Consider the following 20,030-nt stretch of genomic DNA (forward strand, 5'->3'; position numbering starts at 1 on the left):
GAGAAGATAGGTTTGCCCCCAAATACATGGTTAGTCCGGGCCATCAAGTTTCAAGCTAGCCGGGTTAACACTGCAAGATCCTGTCTCAAACGAAGGCCTTTGGAAAAAGTCCTTAGTTTCCTCTCTCTCTCTCTCTCTCTCTCTCTCTCTCTCTCTCTCTCTCTCTCTCTCTCTTCCCCCCCCCCCCTTTTTCTTTCTTTTTTCTTTTTTGGTTTTTCAAGACAGGGTTTTTCTGTGTAGCCTTGGCTGTCCTAGACTCAGTTTGTAGACCAGGCTGGCCTTGAACTCACAGCAATCCGCCTGCATTAGCCTCCTGAGTGCTAGGATTAAAGGAGTGTGCCACCACGCCCGGTCTTCATCCTTAGTTCTCGAAACTCTAAATCGCCCATACATATTTAGTTTTGGGGATACTATTACACAACTGTGAAGAGTTGGGTAACTAAGTATATTGTATCTACGTTTTCAAGCCCACTTTGTTTTGTTTTTTTCAGCTTTCTAGGAAAGGTGCTTAGGTAACCACGGGAAAGCCAATGAAAAGGCTTGGTTCAGGGGGTGCGGAAATGGGGTGTGGGGAGCCAGAAAGAAAGGCCTTGACTTTAGTGGTGACAGGCGAAGCAAAGAGTGGTGGGCGTGGCATATTTTCAGTAAACACTGACCCTATACCGGGAAGAGAGGAAATGAGGCAAACACATTGCGCGAGCTGGTTAAGATGCTCGTCGCTGTGTATTACTTCTTACAAAGGCCAGATACCGCTTCTTCAAGAGTACGATCTTTAGCACACATACTGCATTTCCACATCTTAGGCTTCTTTTGTAATCTTCTACCTCCTGGCTAAACAGAAACGAGAGGCGGGGACAAGCTTTAAGGCCACTAAAAATGGTAACATTACACGGAAAACCACAAGTCCCAAGATGCAGTGTCATGTAGTACCAAACACTAGCCGTAACTTCGTGTAAAAACTACATATCCCAGAATGCAGTGCTGCCTCGCCGGTTTACCTCTTCAAGGCAGAAACTGGATCCGGATGGCGCTGCATGCTGGGAATCCAGAAGCCCTAGAATCTCATTGGTTGGGATTGGCTAGCGATGTGTCTTAAATTGGCCTGAATTACAGAAGAGAAAGGGCGAGAAGGCTACTCAACTTCCGTCAGTCGCAAGTTGTTAGCCGACCGAGTCTCCGGCAAGCCAGGTACTAATCTCCCGCGCGTTGCCGAAAGCGGCTGTGACGCGACGGAAGTAATTCCTTCCCGTGCCCCGGAACCCACGGGGGGAGGCAGCTGGGGGTAGGGGGGGGGCGGCCCTGAATAGGGGCTGTGGCGGTACGTGGGGATTCGGCTGCGGTGGCTGCGGGACTGGAGAGTGAGTGTCGGGCTTGGGTGGGAACCGACCTCGGATTTCGCTCGGAGAGTTTGGGCAGCTGGGACTGGGGCGCATTTGCCATCCCTCTGCTCACCCCTTCCCGTCTAGGCGGGGAAGGAACGGAAGCTCTGAGCCTCGCCGGCCTCCCTTGCTCCTGGCTGGAGGGGGGGAGGGGAGGGGAGTTTGGCGGGACCTTAACTAGCTCAGCTCCGTGGGTTCGGAAAGGCGAGGCGGGACGAGAGGTGCGGGCGAGCTGGGCCTTCTCCCGGCGGCGCGCGGGTTAGGGTGGAGTTAGAGCATGGCAGCCCGGTCGCTTTTCCTTTTTGCCTGCCTCATGTGCGTTTGTATTTGGTTTACTGTTGAGATGAGTTGCTAGTCCCAGGAGAGGCCCCTTTCAGCCCCCCCACCCCCAAAGTTTACGTTCTGGGCAACTTGGGTGTGTAATCTCCGCTTGACTGGGTACATTGGAAATTTTGTGCATCTATTATCAACCTTAGTTTGGTCTGAAAGGAAGTTATCTAGTGCCAGGCACAGTACTCATGTAGTTTCCCCTAAGGGACTGAATTCACTGTAGTTTTTTTTGAGCATGGAGGTTGTGGCATTTAAAGCATCCCCACTATGCACTTGTCAGGGTAGAAAGCAACTGAAATAGTTTTACGACTTCGTTCAAACTACCAGCTTTGCTTTTTAGTCTCCAAATTAAATTTTACTTTCTGTGAAGTGATCGAAGATGGTGAATACCTGATCTCTTTTACCTTATAATTCATGTTATCGGGACATCGAACTTCGTCTTCACAGTGATGAGGAAACGGCTGTGTTTTCCATAATGTATATTTGTTATTTATTGGTAGTAATGATTTGGGATTCCTGTTTATTATTTTTTTCCCTTTCTTTGAGACTCGCACATGAGGTACTCGTGGCTGGCATGGAAGTCTCTCTGTAAACCTATCTGGTCTCAGAGATAACACTTTTGCTTCCCAAGTGTTGGTATTAAAGGTGTGTGGGCCACCGTGCCCTCTTCCCTCTTTTCTCAAAGTGCTAGGATTAACCTTGAATTTCAACTGCACTGACTCAGCACTTTTAAGTAGCGCTACTTGGTATCCTCTATTTGATTTATAAATAGCTTCTCATTTTAAATATGATATTAATTTAACAACTGCCTGGCCAGGACTATAACCTGATATAGCGTATGTTTGCCTAATATGCAAAGGCCCTGGGTTGGTTTTCCAGCACCACACAAAAAATGTTAGTTTATTATCCTTTTTTTTTTTTTTTTTTTTTTGAGACATGATTGTAGCCCTTGCTAGCCTGGAAGTCACTTTGTATCTCTGCATGGCTACCTACCTCTGCCTCTCAAACACTGGGATTAAAGATGTGCACCACACCCAGTTTATATCTATTTATTTCAAATGGAGAGACTCTCTTCCATTACTAGATGGCAATCCTACAGTGTGACTGAGCAATGGTATAGATGCTGAAGCGATAATTACTTCTATATATTAAGTTCTTAAGAAATTGTGCAGATCTTAGGAAGTGTTTCAGGAAAAAAATTGTATGGTGGGGGAGGGCTGGGGAGTGTCAGATTGGAATTTTGTTTTGTTTTGTTTTTTTGTTGTTCAAGACAGGGTCTTTCTGTGTAGCCTAGGCTGTCCTGGACAGGCTGGCCTCGAACTCAACAGTAATCCGCCTGCCTCTGCTTCCCAAGTGCTGGGATTAAAGGCGTGTGTTACCATGCCCAGCTATATGTTAGATTGGAATGTAAGCAAAAGCGGCTTTCAATGTATGCTTTTATGTGTTAATGCATTTTAAGTGGTTTTTTGTTACTTTATTAAAATAAGACAAGAGCATTTGGTACTAGAAAGTTCACATACACACAAATATATACTACACAGTTTTTGGTAGTAAGTATGAAAAACCAGTAAGGATTGCCATATCAGAAACCTGTAAACCTTTTGATCATTCAGGAGGCTGAGTGAGGATTGACAGGAGTTCCAGGTCAGCCTGGGCTACTTACTGGGTGAAGCCCTGTTAACCCACCCTCCTTCAGTAAGAAGTTGTAGAGAGGGAATACAGCAAGCTAGGGGCAGGGAGGGGAAGAGCGGTGGTTGGTTGTCAGTGTAACAGATACGATCTTGGGCAGCGCTGTGGTGGTGCACGCCTTTTATCCCAGCACTTGGGAGGCAGAGGCAGGCCGATGTCTGAGTTCCAGGCCAGCCTGGACTACAGAGCAAGTTCCAGGACAGCCAGAGTTATTACACAGAGAAGCCCTGTCTGGAAAAACGAACAAGATCTTGGCCAGGGAAGCACCCTTGGGATTGGATTTTTGACCTAGTTCAGTTCAGACAGCAGTCACTGCAAACGGAAGGACCTTGAAGTGTGAACAAATTTGACCTATCCAAGAAATTCCAGGGAGACAAATGTTTGGAACATATCAAGCTCCCCCTACCCCCACACCAAGGTTTCTCTTTATAGCCCTGGTTGACCTAACACTCTCTATGTAGACCAGGCTGGCCCAGAACTCGATCCACCTCAGATCTGACTCCTGATTGTTGAGGTTTAAGATGTACACTACCGTGCTGGGTGTGGTAGCTTTTTAGAATAGTTCCTTTAAAATACAATTAGCATGAACTACAGATGGAGAGTTGAAATAGGTGAAAAGTGATCTGATTTGAGATTTTGAAGCCAAATAGCTCTTGCCTTTCATTCCTAGGACAGAAAAGAATATATAGTCTTTTTGCCCTTGCTGACCATCTTATGAACAGAGGTGCCATTTACTGAAATCAGAAGACTGAAAAGGAACATTGGTTTCTGGCAGGTTTATCACTTCTGTGAGGCTTAGTTTGATAACAGACAGATAATAGAGCACACACACACACACCATAATCAAGAGGTGGATCTCTGAGTTTGAGGCCAGCCTGGTCTGCAGAAGCAGAGCTTATATGCGTAGAAGGTAGAGAGGGAATTTGTGACTAACACTCAGAATAGATGTTGCTCTCAAGGTAATCTTGTGGGTGATATTTAAATATATGGATTGGAGGATATTAAATAGACTGTGATCAAGGAAAGCAGGTTAAATTTGACATGCTGGGTCTTTGGTTTTTGTGATGGAGTGAAGTCTCACTTGGTTGGTAGCACAGACAGGCCTTTCAACTGGTTCTCTTTCCGCTTCCCACGTGTTGGGATTTTAGACCTGTGCTACTGTGCCTAGTTTGATTATGAGTCTCTTCAAAGCCTTTCACACCTTTCATCCAACAGAGATAGGATCTCTGAGTTTTGGGGTGTTTGATCTACATAGTACCAGGATAGCCAAGGCCTATCTCAAAAGGGGGGGAGGGGCCCCTTGAGAAGAGTGGTGATAGAATAAGAAGAAGGGCTAGAGTTATCTAGTGGTTCAGAGCGCTAGCTGCTTTTCCAGAGGACCCGAGTTTGATTTCTATTACCCACGTGGTGGCTCACAACTGACTGTAACCCCAGTTTCGGGGGATCTGATGCTCTCTTCTGGCCTCTGCAGGCACTAAGCACACACCTGGTGCACAAACATATATGCAGGCAAAACAGTCAAATATGTGAATTAAAACTCAACTGGGGGCATGCCCTTCAGGAGATTGCCTGGGAATCCCATTGAGTTTCAGTCCAGCCTGGTCTACAAAGCAAATTTTTGGGCCAGCCAGGGATAAAAGTGAGACCCTGCCTCAGAAAGAGGGAGGGAGGCATGAACCTGTAATGAGAGCAGCCAGGAGACTGAGGCAGAAAAGATCTTGAAATCCAGCCAGATGGGCTGTCCTTGAGGAGACTGTCTTAGAAAAGATAAATAAATAAGTAAATGGTGTATGTTGCAAAGTGATAAAAGTAGGTGCTTAGCGTATGTAAGGTACAAAGAGAATAAAAGGGTAGCTGGAGTGGGTGAGGGTAAGCGTGGTGACAAGCCAAGTCCTGAGACAGGAGAGAGAACAATAGTACAAATAAGAGTGGGTGTTGTGTAGATGCAGATGAGGTGAACACAAAGACCAGACAGTTGATTTGTTGTTCATGGTTTTGTTTTGTTGGGGTATTGGAGATCAGTCCTAGGGACTTACAAGCTAGTAAAGCTTTTTGAAACCTTTCTTTTTTCTATTTGTTGCAATGAGTTGTATGTTGCCCAACTGGCTTCAAAACTCCATATTTAGCTGAGGGTGATAATTAAGTACCTGCCGGGGATTACAGGCATGTGTCACTGCACCCAGTTTTATGCCATGCTGGGAACTAAGCCAGTGCTTCATATATGCGGCAGATACAGTACCAACTGGGCTACATCATGCACAGCCCCACTGGAGAAATGGAACAACGCTTATTCTCCCAAAGGACCTAGATTTGGTTCCCAGCGTGCACATGGTGCCTCTCAACTGCCTATACTATAGTTTCGGGGGTTCAGCACCCTCTTCTCTCCACTTGCGGCTTCTGCACATATATGATGCATAGAAACTCAGTAAAACATAAAAATAATAAACACACAAATGCATGTATCTCAAATCCAAAGAAAGACTAGTTTGTAATGTAATTTAGAAAGAAAGACTTTATAAATTCTTACCTGTACAATAAAGCTTTACAGGAGCATAGCCACATTCCCTAGGTTACATCTTGTTTGTGGCTCGCTGCTTCTGACTGAGAATAGTCAGCTATAACTCTTTATAGACTGATAGCATATATTTACTGCCCGACCCTTACAGAGAGGTTGCTGCCCCTGAATAGAATACAGTGCAAGGACACTGGTGGAAGGTGCAGTAACATGTTTATTTTGTCCATGGCTTATCCTGCCACGGGGACCAGGATGACTTGTCCACTCCCCCACCCCACACACGTCTAACTAGGATATAGACTCATAGTGATGCTTTAATGTGTTGACCTCATATTAGACACCAAGACATTCTAAGTATTTTGTATTATCAGTTTGTTCTTTGGAATTCTTTGAGATTTCTTTGTTAAGTTTATGTGTATAAGTCTGTGGGTGGGAATTGGTATATGATTGCAGGTGCCTCTAGAGGTGAGAGGGTACAGATTGTAAACAAAACAAACTATGGTAATCTGGAAGCCTTTCCCTTTTTCCTTTATTAAATATTTTTTATTTTTACATATACATTTATTATTACACACACAATAAACTACCTATGGCAAGAAGAACCATGACACAATCAGTAATTATATAAATGTTACTTTCTTAGTGCCTTGGCTATTTGTATTTGGCAGCCTTGAAGAAAATATCTTTCCTATCTTGCTGCACCTAAAATTCTGAATGTAAATCAGCATCTGTCATATCTCTATCAACTTAAAACCTCTCTCTAGACCTAAAGACATCTTAACCTCTAAACAGGTAAGCTTAATTGTAAAACTGAACTATCTGATCTTCAACCCCATCAGAGACTTGAAGGAATAAAATTAATTACCTGAGTAAACAGGGAGTGCAGCTTAGTAGCTTCTGAAATGAGAAGATGACAAATACAGTTTGCTACCTGAGCAGTCACCCATAACTTTCTGTAATGTCGGAGTATCATCTTCAGCCTTCTGGCCCAATATATCTGACAGGCATATTTGTGAGGCAGGAACCATTGAGGACATGCTTACTGTCTTGGTAGAGTTTGGCCATTGACTCTGCTTGCATCCAAGCTTTTTAAGACAGAATTCTGTCTGTAGTAGAAATGAGGACATTTTGTCTAGTGTCTGGTTTGCCACATTTGAAGCCATCTCCATAAGGAGGTTCTTTGATGTTCATCATCCTCTTTGAGGTAGGCTGGGTGTTACCAAGAGTTTTTGTGGGGTTTTTTGGGTTTGGTTTTTGTTGTTGTTGTTGTTGTTGTCATCTATTTTACCTTATCTTTCTATAGAATCATATTTATCTGTTGTACCTAAGATGTCTATTCTTTTGATAAAAATGGACTAGTAATTGATATGACCATGTTTTGATCAACTAACAATTAACTTGTATTACTTATTTATCCTAAACAGCCTGCAATAGCACTTTCATGGTATTGGAAGTAAACCTTGTATTAAAAATGAGTAATATGAATATAATACTGCGTATTAGGGTAGAAATATATATGTATATATGTGTATATATATAATGTATGTGAAGAATAATCTTGAATTCTATACCAGTGAATTAAAAATAACCTTGTGAATGAAAATTAAGACATTAAGTTGAGGAGTAGATGCCCTAATCTACTTTTTGTTCTATCTTCCCTATATATTTCCATAATCCCTCTTGTTTCTTTTCAACCCCTATCTCCAAACCTAAGAATGGAAGATAAAGGAAAAGAGAGACATCCCTGAGTCTGGGGGACCTTTTCTGGCCACTCAATCTAGCTCTCAAATAATGACACAGAGAGAGACCTATTAGAATTATTCCTCAAGCTTTCTTATTTTAATATTTTTTAATGTATGAGTGCTCCACCTGCATGTACACCTGTACACCAGAAGAGGGCATCAAGTCCTATGATAGATGGTTGTGAGCCACCATGTGGTTGCTGGGAGTTGAACTCAAGACCTGGAAGACCAGACAGTGCTCTTAACCATTGAGCCATCTTGCTAGCCTCTTATTCAACAAGCTTTAAAGTACTAGAGCTGGGCATATATTGATCTATTCTAACCCATCTATGCTACTCTGCCTATTTGCCAGCCATATACCCCCAACCTTGCCATAGTGGTTCCTGGGCTGCTTCTGCTCCATCAGGTCAGTCCTCACTGCTACATCCTTTCCCTTCCTCTCCTTCCTTCTCTCTCTGTACATGTGGTCCCTACCTGAGACCCTCACTGCAACAGATGTCCAGCCTTTCTATCTCCTCTGCCCAGTCCTTGGCTTTCAGTTTCTTTATTAACCAGAGATAATTAGGAGTGACATTATACAACATTGATACAGGAGATTCTTCAATCAGGAGATTGATACAGATAGCAATGACAATCCCCTATCTGTGAACTGTAACCAGAACTCACAGAGATCTTCTGCCTCCCAGGTGCTGGGATTAAAGCCGTGCACCACCACCGCCTGGCTAACCATGTCTTAATTTATGTCTCAATTTGTGTTCTTTGCCAAACACTATTGTGTTTGATAAGACCCACTTCCCCAATCTCTGGCCTCTGCCTGCTCTTTCATGGACTTGTTGTTCTCCCTATTTAAAGGGTTCTTGGCTGGGATGCCCATGCTTCACTCATTCTTTTTCCCTTGAGGTTTCTGTCAAGTGACAGAAAGGCTTCTCTTAATGACCTCCTTTCTCCTGTCTTCATTCCTTGCCTTCCCTACTGTTTATTTCCTCTAGAGCCTCTTCCATTGTATACATTGTTTTGTTTTTGTTTTCTCGTATACATATGCCTGCAGAGACCTTCTGGGTGGGGGTGGGGTTGAGAGTCTTGCTCTGCAGTTCTAGCTAGCCTAATAACTCACAGTGTAATCTTGAACTCTTGGTAATTCTGCTTCTATCTCAAGAGCTAGGATTTCACTTAGTGCCCCATTAAGCTGGGCTTGTCCCTGCCGCCTTTTCCTGAGGTTAGAGTCTTTGTTGTGTTCTGCCTCCAGTACTAGAACAGCATTTGGCATAGTACTCCTTAGTATAGTGTTTGTGAGGTTAGTGGATTTCTAAACCGGTTTTCAAAAACATAGTTACTCTTGTGGACCTCCCAGCCTGTCTGACTGAGTGGAATTGATCATTCCTTGGATCTTTCTCTCCTTTCAGTTTGATAAAATATCTCCATCAATCACTCAGGTTAAACTGTCTGATTACATTAACACATTTTCTGTAGAAGAATTGTAACAACACATTTACTTTCTTTGAAACAACTAATCTTATTTTTCCCTTCAGGTAACATCTAATCTACTAACTAATCTAAGTTAATTTTATTGACAGTGTGTCTGGTGCTCCTGTTGGTTTTGGTCTACTGAGACTAGGCTGGCCTCAAACTCAGGATTCTCCTGCCTCAGCATCCTGAGTACTGGGATTACAGGTGTACACCACCATACCCAGCTGAGACTATTTAGACTGCAAGTAAAATGAGTATAAGAACACTGTCACAGAACTGCTAGTGTGATGGTCTCAACTCTTCCTAAAGGTAGAGGTGCATTTACATGGGGACTGTGTCTGTTCTGACATTTTCTTCTCCAGTGTGAGTTCTGGATGTCTGAGTTACACACGTACTGTGTGTCATATTTAGTACTGTTGATGGTGGCGGGGCTCCTCCCCTCCTTTAAACTCCATGTTGCATGCATGCTGGCCCTGAGTTACTGTTAAGTCTGTAGAGAAGTTGTTGCCTCCCAAAGGCCTTCTGAGGTGAGACTTTGCATGGTCGCTTAGCTACCACTAAATAAACAACCTAGGTGTTTACTGTGGAGATCCCTCTAGATAGAAAAGTTGACACTTGGAGTTTTGTACTTCGAGACTGTCTAGTTTCTTTCATGCTTAAAAAGGATGTTTACTAGAGAATATAAACACAGTAAAGGTTTTGGTGGAATATTTAGCTGCCTTTTATTACAAAGTGACATCGAGTACAGTTTTTAGAATCTTAGAGAAGTATCCAAGGACTTTTTTCTATCCAACCAGGGGTTTTATATGACCAATTTCCAAGAGAAATAGAAAACTAATTCACTGGAGCTAGTTTTGTTTGTTTTATTTTTTTAAACTATGGCCAAGTTAAAGCTGAGTGTGGTGATGCACACCTTTAATCTCAGCTCTCTGGAGGCAGAGGCAGGCAGATCTCTGTGAGTTCAAGGCCTGCCCAGTCCAGAGTAAGAACCGTAAATTCAGGGTGGAGAGATGGCTCCATGATTAAGATCACTGGCTGCTCGCCCGGAGGATGCAGATTCAGCACCCACGCAGCAGCTCACAGTTGTCTGTAATTCTAGTCCCAGGGGATCTGACACCCCCACCAGACATACATGCAAGTAAAACACCAATACACAAAAATTAGAAATCATTCTTGAAAGACAGAGGCGGCTGAATTTCTGTGAGTTCAAGGCCTGCCTGGTTTACAGAGTGAGTTCCAGGATAGCCAGGGCTATAAAGAGAAACTCTATGTTGAAAACCAATTAAAAAAAAAATTCTGGGCAGTAATTGTGCACACCTTTAATCCCAGCACTCAGGAGTCACAGATATGCAAATCTCTGAATTTGAGGCCAGCCTGATCTACAGAGTTCCAGGAGGCCAGAGCTATATAGAGATACCTTGTCTTAACCTTCCTTCCCAGCAGAAAAAAAGTAAAGTTAAACCATAATGCAGTCACATAAGTAGTAAAAGCCAGGTGTGTCCTGATCTCTAGAGGAATGATACTCTTTCGGGAGATTTATTTTTAAAGATGTTTATCTAAGAGGTAATAACTGCAGTGATCACCAGTGAGTAAGCCCATAAGTTATTGATTATATTACCTTGCCACTGTGGCCATTTTATTTACTTTATCCCATATTAGAAATGCTACAAATTGTTGACATTACTGAAAAAATGCCCTTGTAGGAGTCATTTTATTTTGTAAATTTAAGATTTCCCAAATTAGGAGCTAGAGAAATGGTTCCATGGTTAAGAGCATTAACTGTTCTGGAGACCTGAGTTTAGATTCCCAGCAACCACATGGCAGCTCACAACTGTCTGTAACTTCAGTTCCCAGGGTCCAATAACTTCCAAGAACACTAGGCACACACATAGTGCACAGACGTACATGCAGACAAAACACCCATGCATGTAAAATAAAATTATTTTATTTATTTATTTATTTACTTTTATGTGCATTGGTGTTTTGCCTGCAAATATGTCTGTAAGAGTGTCAGATCTTGAAGTTAACAGACAGTCCTGAGCTGCCATATGGTTGCTGGGAATTGAACCAGGGTCCTCTGGAAGAGCAGTCAGTGCCCTTAACTGCTAAGCCATGTCTCCAGCCCTATAAATAAAAATCTTAAAACCATTTTCCACATTATAAAAGTTTAAGTACTTATTTATTTTTAATTATTTTATATGTGTACAGATGTTTGGTTTTTGGGAGTCAGAAGAGCATTTGAAATTAGTTACAGTTGTGAGCCACTATGTGGGAGCTGTAAACCAAACCTGGGTCCGCTGGAAGAGCAACAAGTGCTCCTGTTAATCATCTCTCCAGCAACACCCCCCCCCCCAAGTTTTTACTATTTAATCCTTCGTTGTTAAATTCAGAACTTTAGTGCCTGTGTACAGAAGGGACAGAAGAGTAAAATACACTTGCACATTTGTGTCATAAGACAGCAAACCTGAACTTCCTTGCATGTCACATGGATGGCACTTCATGCTCTTGACTATATTACATAATCATTCATTCAAATAAGCATTTGGATAGAATTTTTTGTTCCTGTTGTTTTGTTTTATTTTTGTTTTCCTCTGTGTAGTAGACTAGGCTGGCCTCAAACTCACAGAGATCTTCTGCCTCTGCCTGCCTGAGTGCTGGGATTACAGATGTGTACTGCCGCATCCAGCTAGGTAGTATTGCCTCCCCTGTTCATTGACATGAAAAAAGGCACATGGGATATTAGTCTCAGATACCGACATGAAACGATGACAAGATACAAGTCTTGTGCCTGATTCTACCTAAAGTTCATTCTGTTGTCAAGGCCTAGAAAAAGCCCTCCCACTGTCTTCAGCCTTCTCATAAGCTTAAAGTGGCTAAAGCTCATCATTTGCCTGCTGTTTAATGTAACTAGTGGGTGTAACATGAATAAAAGAATTTAAAACCAGCTTCCAGGGCTGGGAGGGATGGCTCTGAGGCTAAGAGCACTGGCTACTCTTCTAGAGATCCTGAGTTCAGTTCCCAGCAACTACATGGTGGCTCACAACCATCTATAATGAGATCTGGTGCCCTCTTCAAGCCTGCTGGCAGAACACTGTATATACACAATAAATAAATCTTTAAAACTACATTCTAGAAACCAGGGGGAAACACTTTCTGATGACAGCGGGATCCACAGTTTTCTTCAGATCCTCGGCAGGAAAAGAAGTGACTTAGAACATTTCTGTACAGCATGGCTTTTTTTTGTTGTTGTTGTTGTTGTTCTTTTCTTGGTTTTGGGTATTTTGCTTAGTTGTATTAATGGTTTATGTGTGCATTTTTAATGAGCAGCACTTTCCCCCATGCCTTTTATTCTAGACATGTCACTTTACAACTTCCTTGGCACCGGCACCATCAGTCATATGCTGGGTGGAAGGCAGGACCATGAACAAACAAGGCAGATGCAAGTGCACTGCTGCAGGCCTAAGTCTCCAAGCTTTTGGGTTTGGTTTGGCTTTGATTTTGAAGGTTTCTCTCTATAGACCAGCCTTTCTAAACTACGGTATTTTTTCGAACCATACGACACTTTTCCCCCCAAAAGTGGGCAGAAAATTATGGTGTGCCTTATGGTCCAATTGCTGTTTTTACTGTTTTTCTTGTTTTGCTGCTCTAAAAACTGGGTGTGTCTTATTGTCAAGTACATCTTATAGTCCAAAATATATGGCAATAGTCCTCCTGCTGCTATGCTGGCCTATTAGCTGCTTTTACATATATTTTAAAAGCTGAGTCCGTGGAATCCCATACCACCCCAGTGGTAGATTCAGGACCTAGAGCTTTGTACGTTCACACTGACAAGCTGTACTACTAGTCTTGACAACCAGTGGATACTTTTAAATAATCTTTCTGGAATTCAGAAGCCTGAGCTGAAGTTCACAAAGCATTTTGGTACCTTCCATTGACTGATACTGTGCTGGCATCATGACCTATAAGGAGAGAGAACCCTGAAACAATAAGCATCAATAACACAGTAAATACTAATGTGTGGGAAATACAAATGCAACATTAATCTTTGTGTGTTTTTTGTACATTTTCAGGAAACTCCTAAAGTTCCTGTGGGATCAAGTAGAATTTTATAAGAAAATAATGGGTAAGTTATATAGAGGTGATTTTGTGTTTCAATTACTGGGGGCTGGTTTGTCCTTTCAACTACCTGTTGCACAGATAAGCACACCTGAACACATCCATATGCTATACACACGAAGGGGTAAATTGTGTCAACAAAAACTTGTAATGTCTTGGTAGTACCGCAAGAACGAAACTTTTGAGCTGGGCATGGTGGCCTCAGGAGGCAGAGGCAGGTGGATCTCTGTGAGTTGGAGGCCAGCCTGGTCTGTACAGTGAGTCCAGGACAGCCAGGGTTCTCTTACACAGAGAAACCAAAAAAAAAAAAAAAGAAATAGAATGAGACTTTTACATCAGGTGGGACAGTCACGGGGCAAGCCTTTAATCCCAGCACTCGGGAAGCAGAGGCAAACAGATCTCTGAATTCAAGGACAGCCATGGCTTGAAACCAGCACCACTACACAAAAATATTTATCTATCTATCTATCTATATGAGTGCTCTGTCTGCATGTACACCTGCATGCCAGAAAAGGACTTTAGATCACATTATAGATGGTTGTGAGCCACCATGTGGTTGTTGGAAATTGGACTCAGGATCTCTGGAAGAGCAGACAGTGCTCTTATCCAGTGAATCATCTCTCCAGCCCAATAATGAGATTCTTAATAACAAATATGTAGAATGTTTAGTTGTATGTTGTTGACCAGATAAATACCTGCAAAAGCTTGAGAGAAAAAGGTTTGTACTGCTCTCAGCTTCAGCTATTTCATTCATCATAACCAGGAGAACATGCTGGAGCAGAGCTGCTCAACTGGTGTCCGCAGGCAGAAGGCAGTAAGTGGAAGGACAAGTAGAGCTCCTCACCCTACATTTGCCTGTTGGGTTCAGTGCCTTAAGCCATTTGTCAGAGCAGAGCCCCTTGATCCACCAGTGGTTCCTGGAAGCACTGTTAATAGATACACTAAGGTATATTTTATCAGTCTAGACAAGCTGACAATTGAAGTCAAGCCTCACAGCATGGAAAAAATGTTATTAGAAACATAACATGAACTTTTTAGTAGGTAGTATTGATTTCACTAGTTACCCCAGCCTGGCCTTAAAGTCCTAAATAGCTTCTTTTTTTTTTTTTTTTTAAATCTGGGATTCCCTGGAACTGGGATTACAGATGCTTGTAAATGCCGGGAATGAAACCCCAGTCCTCTGGAAGAACAGGCAGTGTTCTTAACTGCTGAGTTGGCTCTCCAGCCCCTGCATCAGCCTTTTGATTATTGGAATTACTGGCAGGCATGAGCCATCCTGCCTAGCTTCACTTTAAAATAATGCTGCTGCTGCTGCTGCTGCTGCTGCTTCCTCCTCCTCTATTTTCATCCTCCTCTTCATCATCTTCCTCTTCTTTTTCATCTTTCCTTCTGAACCACGGTGTCTCTATGTAGCCCAGCTGTCCTGGAACTCACTTTATAGACCAGGCTCTCTTCAGACTCAGAGATCTTCCTGCCTTGCTTCCTAAGTGCTGAGACTATGTATGTGCCACCACCACATGGCTGACTGGCTGGCTGTTTGCTGCTGCTGCTGCTGCTTCTTATTGTTACACTTCTTTTTCTTGTAGCTTGATAAGAGCTGTTGACAAATCTGTAAAGCAAACAGGGTGAGGTGGTGCACACCTGTAACCTCAGCACTTGGGAGGCACAGGCAGGCGGATCTCTTGAGTTCCAGGCCAGCCTGGTCTATAAAGCGAGTCCAAGACAACCAGACTGTGAAGAAAACCTGTTTCAAACAAAACAAAACAAAACAATTTATTAATCTTAAATAGTGTAGAAATTGCTTACATGTTTATTAGTCCCCGTGTTTTTATTGTAAACATTGCAAGTGTCAATCCCCTTTCAGGGACTGGAGAGAGATCTCAGTGGGTACAGGGCTTAGTTTGTAAGTGCCAGGGCCTGAATTGGAAGTGCAGCCCCTCCGCGGGTGCGGTGGCCACATTGTTATCCCATTGCTCTATAGCAAGAAGGGAGGCAGAGAGAAGAGTCTTTGGACGGGCGCAGGCCAGTTACCATAACGTGTGCAGTGATGAACAGCAGAAATACCTTCTCCAAATAGAAGGCCAAGGCCAACAGCTAAGGCTGTCCCCCGGGCTTTCACACACTCCCTGCAGCACAGCCCTTAGATAATCATCCACATAAACTTGTTTAAATTTTTGGGAGATTGCCAGCATTTTGCTATGTTTAATACCACTTAACAATACAGGCATAGCTTGCATCCCCTGATACTTAACTCTGTGTATCCCCTGATACTTAACTCTGTGTATATTTCCCAAATATTCCCAAAATATGTTCTTCATATTTTACCTGCGTTTATGTCTGTGTGAGGGTGTCATATCCCCTGGAACCAAAGTTATAGACAGTCATGAACTACCTACCAAGTGGATGCTGGGAATTGAACCTGGATTCTCTGGAAGAGTAGCCAGTGCTCTTAACCTCTGAGCCATCTGTCCCTTCCCACCCCATCCCCACTTATGTTTTAATATCTAAGTTTAAACAGGTATCACTTACTACATTAACTTGTCTCTTTGGTGTGCTTTAATAGTTTCCTACTTTTTCAGGAGCGGTGATAAGGTCTTTCAGTATGCTTATTTGAGAGCTATTTGTTTTAAAGACTGAAATGTGTCTGTTTCCATGGGTTAGATTCAGATGATGATTTTAACACTAATCTTTATGAATTTCTAAGTGTGAGGTTTTTGTTTGTTTGTTTGTTTGTTTGTTTTTTGAGACAGCATTTTTCTGTGTCACCCTGGCTGTCTAGATGAGCCAGGTTTGGTTCCCAGTCCCTACGCAGTGCTTTACAACTCTCTGTAACCCCAGTTCCAGGGGATCTGATGCTCTCTTCTGGCCTGCTTAGGTATCAGGCACAAGAAGTACACAAACATACGTGCAGGCAAAACACTCATATACATAAAATAAAAATAAAATCTTTTGCCGAGTATGGTAGCACACACTTTTAATCCCAGCACTTGAGAGGCTGAGGCAGGCAGATCTCTGTGAGCTTGAGGCTAGCCTGGTCTACAGAACGAGTTCCAGGACCCTGAAGACTTACAGAGAAACCCTGTCACCGTCACCGTTCCCCCCCCCCCCAAACAGGGCTTCTCTGTGTAGCTACAGTTGTTCTGGACTCGCCTTGTAGACCAGGCTGGCCTTGAATTCACAGATCTGCCCGCCTCTGCCTCCTAGAGTGCTAGGATTAAAGGTGTGCACCACCACCTCTGGCTTCAGAGTGTGGATGTTTGTGGTAAACAGAACAATCATTTTTATCCTACTTTTAGAGTAAGATTAAAGATTTTCTATATATTGGTAACAATAAAAATTATAAAAGATACATGTAAGAAAAGACCTTGGGAGGTATATAAAAGTATGAATTTCATTATTAATATTCATTCATTCATTCCTTTGTTTTATCCAGAGCAGAAAACTATAGGTGAAGCCAGCACCGTCCATGGTATTGTAACATGTACACACTCTGCTCACTCTTTTTTTTCTTTTCCATGCGTAGCAGTTCACTCAGGGCATCACATGTGATAAGAACATGCTCTGCTGTTAAACATGGATCTAGACAACTTGCTTGTTTTTAATTATATTATTTCATTATATTATTTAATTTGTCTTATTGCTTTATCTCAGATGGAGAGGAGAAAACCTATGGTGGCTGTGAAGGCCCCGATGCCATGTATGTCAAATTAATATCTTCTGATGGTCATGAATTTATTGTAAAAAGAGAACATGCGTTAACATCAGGAACAATAAAGGCCATGTTGAGTGGGCCAGGTAGGTAATTAACAGTGTTTTTCCCTTCATATATCTTTTTAATGTTTAATAAATGTGTTTCAAGTTAGACACACAGAGCGTGTGAAGGAGGAAGAAGCAGTTAAAATGGTACATGCCTCTAGCCACAGCTGCTTGAGAGGCTGGGGTTGGGAAGAATGCTCCTCACCTAGAAGTTTCAGGTTAGCTTGGCAAGACTGTCTCCAAAAGCCCAAAAGGACTAGGCACACAAGAATATGGACCTGGCCAGGCGTGGTGGCGCACGCCTTTAATCCCAGCACTCGAGAGGGGCAGAGGCAGGCGGATCGCTGTGAGTTCCAGGACAGCCAAGGCTACACAGAGGAGAGAAATCCTGTCTCAAAAAAACAAACAGAACGGAAAAAATAATATGGACCTGAGTTAGGGTCTCTAGAATCCATGTAAAATACCAAATACCTGCAATCTTAGTACTGGAGAAAAGGAGGAAGAAGATGCACATTCTGGGCCTCTGCTCTTTTAGCATTCTTTTGAGTAAACATCTTTCAACTTCCAAAAAGTTCAAAGCATACAAATCTAGCAGCAATTATTATATCTGCATTGTGTATAGTCATCAGCATTATTTAGTTTCAAAAATAATTTATATTTTAATTTTTTTAAAGGATTTTATTTATTTATTGGTTTTTTTGAGACAGGGTTTCTCTGTGTAGCCTTGGCTGTCCTAGACTCGCTTTGTAGACCAGGCTGGCCTTGAACTCACATCGATCTACGTGCCTCTGCCTCCCGAGTGCTGGGATTAAAGGCGTGCGCCACCACGCCCGGCTTATATTTTAATTTTTATTTCTCCAAAAAAGGAACTTATTTATCTGCCTTCTGTTTTCTCTATTCTGTGATCCATATAGAATTTGCCCTTCTGCATCTTTCTATGCTCCATAATGCTTTCAATTCATTCACACGGTAGTGGAGCCATCTAGTCCTATCCTCTCAGGAATGTGCTACAATGCGTTTATCTGCTCAGATGATGAACACTTTATGTCTGCCATTTAGCCACTACAAACAGTGCTATTGATAAATGTCTGTTTAAAACACCAGCCTTCAGTTCTTTTGCTCTGAGGGACTGTTTGGTCTTTTGGTTGTTCGTTGTGTCTTCAAGGAGCCACCAAAGTGTTTCTGAAGAGATGGAATTGTTTTCCATTCTTCCATTGACAACACACTTATCTTCCAGTGTATAAAGCACCCTGACTGAGTTTTATCTTTTTTTTTCTTACGGCTTATTTAGTGTATGTGTGTTGTACAGCTATACGAGTTTATGTGTATCACACGCACGCAAGAGCTGTGGAGCCAGAAGGGGGCATCAGATCCCCTAAAACCAGAGTCATGGGTGGTTGTGCCAAGTGGATGCTGGGAACCAAACCCAGATCTTCTGCAAAAGCAGTAAAGTCACCGGCTGAGCCATCCTCAGACTCATTACTCTCTTTTTATAGCTGTAACTACTGATATTGAACACCAGTTCATGCATTTGCTGGCCATTTGCATGACTTCTAAATATTTATTCAAGATTCTTAGACACACAACCATCCATGGTCTTCTTGCCTCCACCTTTGGGGTGGCACACACCTCAAGTGCTTAGTGGTGTGATGAAATGTCTTGGAAGTAGGCAAGGGGCATTATACAATTTCATTATACAAAAATGAAATGCTTTTAAGCCACAATCTTTATATGATTTTTGCCTTTTAAAAAAGCAGGCTCTCTAGAATTAAAGTTTTATTAGCAATTTAATACCAAAGAGACAGCCTTTTTAAAAAAAGGCAAAAATCATATAAAATCAAGAAAAGAGTCTTAAATACTAGCCTTACAAAATGTGCTTTTAACCTCAGAGTCCTACTCTTTCCCATCGCACCTCATGTCCAACTAATGGCAATTAGAACTTTCAGATGTGTTCTGTTGCTGAGCAGTGGTGGTACACACCTTTAATCCCAGCACTTGAGGGAGAGAGAAGCAGGCTAGTCTCTGCCTTGAAGTCAGTCTGAGCTACAGAGTGAGTGCCAGGACAGAAAAACTCTGTCATAAAATAAAAGCAATAATAATGATGATAAAGAAGAAGTTGCATTCTATAGAAATATATTTGAGATGTGAAATGCCCTTTGTGTTTAGCCTGGTCCATTGAGTGAGTTTTAGCACAAGCAAGGCTCCACAGTAGTGAAACCCTGTTTTAAAAGAATATTATCAGCTAGTCATGGAGGTACACACCTTTAATCCCAGCAGAGGCAGGCATATCACTGTGAGTTGGAGGCCAGCCTGGTCTACGAAAGCAAGTCCAGAACAGCTGAGGCTACACAGAGAAACCTTATAACTCAGAAAACAACAAAAAACAAAAACAAAAAAAACACTCATCTCTGAGTTGAGACTAAATACAAATCCTGGAAACTGCTTTATATAGCATTAGTTTAGAAAGAAGGTGTCTAGGAAAAATCCCATTACTGTAAATTATTTGGTTTTTATTCTTTGAGCCTAGATTTAGCAAAACAGCCCCAGCCAGCCGCAGATCAGTCCTCCTGCCTTGGTATCTTACATTTTCTCACAGTGATCCTCCTGTCTCTGCCTCCCAAGTGCTGGGATTACCTGCTTGTGCCACCATGCCCAGCTTTATAGACTTTGTCGTAACATAATTTAACTGAAAGACCCTACCTTCAAGTAGACAGTTGGAGTTGAGAGTTCCTTGAGAATAAGGAAAGGCACCATGCAGCCCATAACATATGTAATGACTCTTGTTTTGCAGGGCAGTTTGCTGAGAACGAAACCAATGAGGTCAATTTCAGAGAGATCCCTTCGCACGTGCTATCGAAAGTGTGCATGTACTTCACCTACAAGGTCCGCTACACTAACAGCTCCACTGAGATCCCTGAATTCCCAATTGCACCTGAAATTGCACTGGAACTGCTGATGGCTGCGAACTTCCTAGATTGTTAAATAAAATAAATTATAATAAACTGTTAATTTTTTCAGTATTTAATACCTGTAGTT

The 20,030-nt window shown here is 42.4% G+C and overlaps 1 protein-coding gene across 2 annotated transcripts; it reads left to right on the forward strand.

Moving 5' to 3' along the window:
- The first annotated feature begins 1,066 nt into the window (after positions 1-1,066).
- On the forward strand, positions 1,067-19,996 carry ELOC (elongin C). Of its 2 annotated transcripts, none has more exons than XM_084786909.1 (4): positions 1,067-1,188; positions 13,193-13,245; positions 16,890-17,033; positions 19,786-19,996. In XM_084786909.1, the coding sequence occupies exons 2-4, from the start codon at positions 13,242-13,244 to the stop codon at positions 19,974-19,976; spliced, it is 339 nt and encodes a 112-aa protein (XP_084643035.1). In that variant the 5' UTR covers positions 1,067-1,188; positions 13,193-13,241; the 3' UTR covers positions 19,977-19,996. The 2 variants fall into 2 exon arrangements, with proteins under 2 accessions (XP_084643035.1, XP_084643034.1); XM_084786908.1 differs by lacking the exon at positions 1,067-1,188 and adding an exon at positions 1,281-1,358.
- Positions 19,997-20,030: the final 34 nt, after the last annotated feature.

The sequence above is a fragment of the Acomys minous genome, assembly GCF_964271855.1.
Source record: "Acomys minous genome assembly, chromosome: 1".
Classification (NCBI taxonomy): domain Eukaryota; kingdom Metazoa; phylum Chordata; class Mammalia; order Rodentia; family Muridae; genus Acomys; species Acomys minous.